Source organism: Sciurus vulgaris (assembly GCF_902686455.1).
Source record: "Sciurus vulgaris genome assembly, chromosome: 5".
Classification (NCBI taxonomy): Eukaryota; Metazoa; Chordata; class Mammalia; order Rodentia; family Sciuridae; genus Sciurus; species Sciurus vulgaris.
This window is the reverse complement of record NC_136465.1, coordinates 135,929,646-135,936,565: the sequence shown is the minus strand read 5'-3', so window position 1 is coordinate 135,936,565 and position 6,920 is coordinate 135,929,646. Positions and strand designations below refer to the sequence as shown.

The 6,920-nt window shown below is 39.7% G+C and overlaps 1 protein-coding gene across 1 annotated transcript; it reads right to left on the bottom strand.

Moving 5' to 3' along the window:
* Positions 1 to 2,441: 2,441 nt before the first annotated feature.
* Positions 2,442 to 6,094, bottom strand: ATXN7L3B (ataxin 7 like 3B). The gene has a single exon (XM_079139186.1). It carries the CDS (start codon positions 5,774 to 5,776, stop codon positions 5,483 to 5,485), a length of 294 nt encoding a protein of 97 aa, XP_078995312.1. The 5' UTR covers positions 5,777 to 6,094; the 3' UTR covers positions 2,442 to 5,482.
* Between the last annotated feature and the right edge of the window lie 826 nt (positions 6,095 to 6,920).

Genomic DNA, 6,920 nt, shown 5'->3' with positions numbered 1-6,920 from the left:
AGAATCAAGGAAGAAGTCCTTATAGAAGAAATCAATGTAGTATCATATGCAAAGAGAGAGTCCCTCTTATCATAAGTGGAAATAGGAATCTCCATGCTTCTCCACCCAGTCCTGTCCTGGAGATGATCCACTGACCTGCAGTAGCTCTGTTCAGCAGTCCTCTCTGCCCCATGCTCCCCATTGGGCTCCAGGAACTCCTCCTCTCTTTGACCCTAGAGACTGGAATGAAAACACTCTCCATCCTCCATGACTACCTGTGGCTTCCCTGAACTCTGCTCACATCTATGAATATCACTTTTTTTTTTTTTCATTTTTTTTATTTAGCTTTTAATTTTTTACAGACTGCATTTTGATTCATTGTACACAAATGGGGTACATCATTTCGTTTCTATGGTAGTACACAATGTAGATTCATACCATTAGTGTAATCATACATGTACACAGGGTAATGATGTCTGTCTCATTCCACCATTTTTCATACCCCCATCCCTCTCATTTCCTTCTACATATTTTAAAGTTCCCCCATTCTTCTCTCATTCCCCACCCACTCGACCCCATTATATATCATGATGGTCCAATGTATCAATGTTTGGTCCTTTCAATGCTTCCCTTACACACAAATATAAACATAAGGTTTGGCATTTTACTTTTCTAAGTTGTCTTTAATCTGCATGAGAATGCATTTTTGTAACTTCAGTGCAGTTTTATTCATTTATGGATAATGTTCCAGAATATTAATGATACATTGACTATAAGACCAATTTATTTAACAGGACAACATCAATGTTCATGTTTCTAAAATTAAATCACATTTTTCAAAAAGCACTTTCCTATTCTTACATCTGGCTTTCACACAAATCTTAAAATTAGTTTGTTAGGGTGCATGAAAATGTCAATGTGCATTTTAGTCAAAATTATTTTCAATTCATACATTGGATCAAGGATATTGTACTTTCTATTGACTAACATCCTACCTTCTTTGTTGATTTAGGATATTTACAGTATTCATACCTTTTTCTTTTCTATCATATCATAGGACCACTACTACACTTTATTATTACATTCCAAATGTAACATTTTTTAAGTTCTAGAATTTTGATCTTTACTGCGCTATCTCAGTATTTCCAATGGTGTGTCTGTAGTTGATTATAAAAGTATTCATATAAATGAGATCAATGAGAATTTTATTTCACCCCTTCCTGCTTTTAAAATGAATGCTTCCAAGTAATTGCTATTAAACATAATAACTTTTGTAGGATTTTATACATATCCTTCAATAGTGGTCATTAGCCCTTGCTTCTATATTGCTAGTCTTTATTTTTAATCAACAATTGACATTGGATTTTACCCTTTTCTCTATTGAAATTTCCATTTTTTTCCTCTAATTTTCTAATCTTGCTCTCCCAAGATTGTTTACTTTTGTTATGTTGAAAGTTGATTTAACTTCATTTTTATCTTAATATCTGTCCTATATGCTTCTTTTTGACAGCTGTTTGTTGTTATCTATAAAATTTTATCATCTTTTAGCCCCTTTGTATGGGATAATGAGGGAATAGGTTCTCTTAAAATTTTAAATGCTTATTTAAAATATTACAAATTCCTTTTGAGGAGTTATAAACTAATTTCATTTGTTTTCAAATTCATTGCCTTGAAATTGTTCTTAAGTATCATTTTATTTTGTAATGCCCTAGTCTTGTTTAAACTGGGAAATGGCATTCAAATTTCCCTCTTAGAAGGAAACGACTCAATACCATTTACATATCTACAAGGTTCCTTGAATAATACAACTTAACCAGTTTCTTCTTTGGCCCCATTTCCATGACAGTTTTATTCCTCTAAATAGTATTTCCAAATTGGAATTCTTTAATGAGTTACATATTTAGCAAAAATAAAGTTGTCTTGATCAGTACTAAGGAGCATTATATACAATTTTTAGGGAGAAATGCTGAAACTCTAGATTGAGTTAAAAGAAATGAAAAACCTTGGAATAACTTATCTTTTAACAAAATGAAATGCTTAAAACATTGGGATTTTTAAAAAATGGGAAAAAATGTCTTTGGAACGGCAAGATCATCTGCTATGAACCATTTGCCTTTTGAAAGCAAACGAACAGCTTGAAATGATGGTAAAATTAACATACCTGAGTTCTTTCAAATTGAACAATCACAAGACACTTTTAGAAACAGACCCGGAGTGTATTTACCAGTCTTGCCTCATACAGAAAAGGAAAATGGAAGATTGTTATCCAGTTTGTTTCAATAGATGTTACAGACGTTAAATTTGCAAGATTAGATTGAGAAACAAGTGTGGACCAAGATCCTCTATTCTCATACAACTCCATTCAGGAAAGAACTAAGTTTCAAGAGTTATTCAACATTTATTTGGTTACATCAATACCTGAAAAACACAACAATTCTAAAAAATAAACAGAGCCCAACTAATCATTTTTTAAAATTTTGTTTATTATTACTGTTTAGCAATAGGGAGATGCAGTTTATTTACACCAGCAGCCAAAGGGGTAAAGGGAACACACAGTTAATCAGCTACCTGTATAGGATGGGTTACTTATTCAAAAATAATCTCCAAAACAAAGGACAGTGGTGAGTTTGTCACTACCCTCCCCAATGATCCCAGCATGCGATAATGCCAGGCAGTGGCCCCTGGGCATGCGGTGGTGGGAACTAATGTATGGAAGAAAAAGCCACAAACCACAGAAATTTTAAAGAACCCCTTTTCCCCATACACACACACACACACACACACACACACACACACACACACTCAGATACATAATAGGATTACAGGGTGATCAATACAATTAATTAAAGAGGGAAGAATAGGAATTCGGCTGTTACAGGGAAGGAAGATAGGGAAAGGGAGCGTTCCTAACCACTGTCAACTATATAGCAGGGGACATTATCTCCCCAAAAAGTAGTTTATCCCCTCAGGGCACCTGCTGGACTGAGCCCACTTTATATCTATCCAGGGCAGGGGGTTATTCCCCTTATGGTGGTAGTGGGGACAAAGGGGTAAAAAAAAAGGAAGGAAGTACTTGTGAACAAACCACTACTCTAACCTACTTCCCACATCTTCCTCCTATGAACACAAAAGGCTAAAAAGGAAATAGTAAAGTCAGGATCTAAGTTCCCTATCTGAAGGAAGAGTGAGTGGATCACTGCCTTTCTCCCTTATGTTCATCTTGTTTCCAAAGCACTGTTTGGAAATAGGCCAGAGTCTCACTGAGACCCTCCTTTCCCTCTGCATCTTTTTAGGAGATGTCGACATAAAGTCAAATGCAAAGGTAATGCCAAATTCCTTTATTCTTGCCATCTGATTTTTTTGAAAATTAACCATTCTTGGATAAAGATCAGTCTGTAAATAGGTCCTAATCCCTATCAGGGCAACCCCAGGGGGAGAAGGCAAGAGTCTCAAGGTCCAATCACTATGGTTTCCTTCTCTCTCTCGAGTATGTAACTCAAATCAATCCATAAGGTTCAATTTCTTCTGGGATAAGGAAGATACACACACAGGAAGGGTTAGAGAAAGTTTATCAGGACTAACTCCATCCCTGTGTCAGTCAGCCTTCATTGTTCTACTTAGGTCCTAAGAGGCAGTATCCATGTGGAGGTGGGAAGATATAACTCATGAAGACAAAGCAGTGGGCATACTAGCATGGCATTGCCTTGAAAATACAAAGAATTAAGTTCTCTTCTGATTCCAATCAAAACAGAGGGAGTTATAAGAAAGATTCTCTTCTGAGTCTCCCACAAAAACAGGAGAAAGCAAAAGCAACAACATATAAACTTAAAAGAGGTCAAGAAAAAAAAAACTGGGTAGACTTCAGAAGCAAAGGTATTAAGAGATGAACTGTAACTGGTCAATGTGAAAGCTGGCATGGCAAGCAGCACCTGGAGTCATGAGCTGAACCAGATAGGCAGTGGAACAGTGGACAGGAACATGGACCCAAGCCAGACAGATGAGGCTGGGCTGTTAGTGGGGCACAGAATGAGGTAAGAAAACATTTCAAATAAAGCAGCACCGTTCTGCCTACCTCAGGACTCCCATCCTCCTATCCTTTATAAACCCTCGCTCCAGGAATAAAATAGAAGGCAGTTTTGATATACAGCTCTTACTTCTCATCCTCCACTATGTATTTCCCTAAAGACAGGGGGTTCTGGAAGTCCTATCCTGTCTTTAAACAACAAAAGAATAGCTTTTGCTGTCAAGAAAGTCCAAAGGGGACAAAGTGGGAAGGACTGTTTCCTTGTGAGGGGCAGAGAAGGTGGTGAGTGGATGTTCACCATAGCAGAACTGACTGCCCAACTAAAGGAACAGGGGCATTAAACAAGATTTTGCACATAGTCAGATGAGAGATTACCCAGTCCTGCTCCTTGGCTCTTAGCAATAACCCATTCACATTTTTGAGGCAGCTGGAAGAGGTTCTTCCTGGTCCCAGTTTTCAAACAGCCTCTTGTACAGACATGATGTTCTTCTACAGTTCAGTCCCAAACCTGGAGTAGGAGGCAAGTAGTTACCTGGCATATTAACCAAGTCAGAACCATGGACTTGTTATGTAACCAGGAGGAGTAGGTAGGAAAGGACTGCTTAACCAAACTTATGTCCACAGCACAATTAGTCCAGATAATAATCTTCACATTTTTGTGAGATGGTGCATAGTTGCAGAGGTACCTACTACCTACTACCTCCCCACGGGCTCACAACTGAATCCTTAGCCTGCTTGGACAACCAACTTGTTCTTCACCAAGCCTAGGTCACTGAGTGGGGGGAAATAAAGAGGGTTCTGCTCAACTGAAGGTTAGGCCTTGTCTCCAGTCTGCTGAAATCACTGTAAATGCTGGACCTTTGGAAAACAGGTGGTTTTGAATTTTTCTTCTTGTGGTCAAGGCCACAGAGCTTCCCTACCAAATTCAACTGGGATTCTTTTTCTTGGTTGTCCATACTGATAATGTTAATATCCAGATCTCATTTCATTTGCATCAGAGAAGCCCAAAGCAAAGGGTCAGACACAAGATGAGCAGTCCCACTGACCATGGCCTGACCATCGATAATGTCTGAACTATCCACGAAGCCCTGGACATCAAGCAGATAAGACAGTCTTGAGAAACAAAAGGATTTTATATGCTGGGCCAACAACTGCTCACCTGTGACTGAGGGTAATACAGGGTTCCTGTGTATATCCAGGTGTGCTTAGAGATCAACACACGTTGCATGGTGCCCAGGCTTGCACCTTCTCCTGCCCAGGGTTTCAGAGCTGATCCCAGGTACACTTAAAAAAGGATCCAAATTTCTAAATTCTCCACTTTGGGGTTTTAAATGCTAGGATCTTCAAGGGGAACTGGTACTTTTGTATGATTTTTTTTTTTTTTTTTTTTTTTTTTTTCCCTACTTAACTTACTTCTCCAAGCCACAGGACCAGTCTATATTATTGTCCTGGTCACTCTCAGACTCTCTCATGTTGCAGCTACTGGAATTCTGGAGGTGAGCGCTGCAGCTGCTGATCAGGCCCATTCCCGGGTTCTCCAGGAAGGGAGCAAAGCGGGAGGCGGCATGCTCCTTTGTCTTCCACTGGCTGAATGCCAAAATCCTTCACGCTACCAGTCTCTGCGAACTCCAGGTAGAAGTAGCCACACTTCACTGCCCGATGCACCTCAAAGCAGAATCCCAAACAAGAATCCTCTATCAGATCTACATATATCTCCTGAGCGATGGCCTCTAGCTTGTTAGTATCCAGGTTAGCCAACGAAATTTCCTCCATTTTAATTTGTAAACGACGGTGGTGGTGGAGAGGGCGCTCGTTTTACTCACGGCTGCACCACGTCGGGCTCCGCGGGCCGCGCCTAGGCCTGGGGCCTCTCAGGGCCGCGTACTCCGGCGGCGGAGACGATGGCGGCAGAAGCGGCGTCGGCGGCGGCGACGACTGCTCCGGAACCCCAAGTCTTTCCGTTTGTTTTGGCTTCTCTCCGGTTCCGGGCTTTGGGCAGCGTCTGGGCCTAGACTCACCGCCAAACAATCGCGGCGCCTCAGCCAGCTGCCCCGGCCTCTTCCGCTCTCGGGTCGGTTCTAGCCCCGCCTACCCGCTTCCGCCCCTCGCGCGCTTGCGTATTGACACTGCGCAGCTGCCGCGCTTCTAAGGCGGAGCTGCGGGGGGAGCGTTTGAGTTTATGAAAAGCAATGGAAAGAACTGATCAGTCTGAGTGTCTTCATCTCTATTTGTGAAAAGGTTGCAGGGATGATGTTTGGCGTTATTTTATTTGTACATTTAAACATTCGCTAATGGCTCTAACGCCTATGCTTAATTGATTTCCTGCGAAAAATAATAATTACATGCACTATTGTAGGATAATTCGAAATATCATTTTAGGAACAGTTCTCCACATATGTTTCAAAATTTGATTTATGTGATTGACTTGTAATTATTTATAGTACTGCCGCAGTTGTCACTTAAATCCACTAGATGGGGCAAGGAAACAAATTACAATATAGTTTATCTCTTTTAAAATGAAAAATCTAGAAACTAGGCACTAAAGGCATAATTCATATATATTGATCAAATAAACCTAACACATTTATCTCACTTATAAAACCATTAAGTCAGTATGACCGTAAAGAGATGATCATATACATCTCTAAAAGAGTTCAAAGATAAAATTATGTGTGTATTTGGTCTAGAAGACAGATAATCTGAAAGGAAGCTTTTCCTAAAGACATACTCCATGCATAGTGACAACTATAGGCAGTTTATCTAGGTTCAATTCCTGTAACCAACAATTAATGGTTGTTTCCTCATTTGAATAAAGTTACTCTTTATTTTATGGTTAAGATTAAATTATATTAGTAAACATCCTCTTGTGACAGTACCATATATGTAAACAAGGGTTCAGTAAATGTCAGCTGTTTTT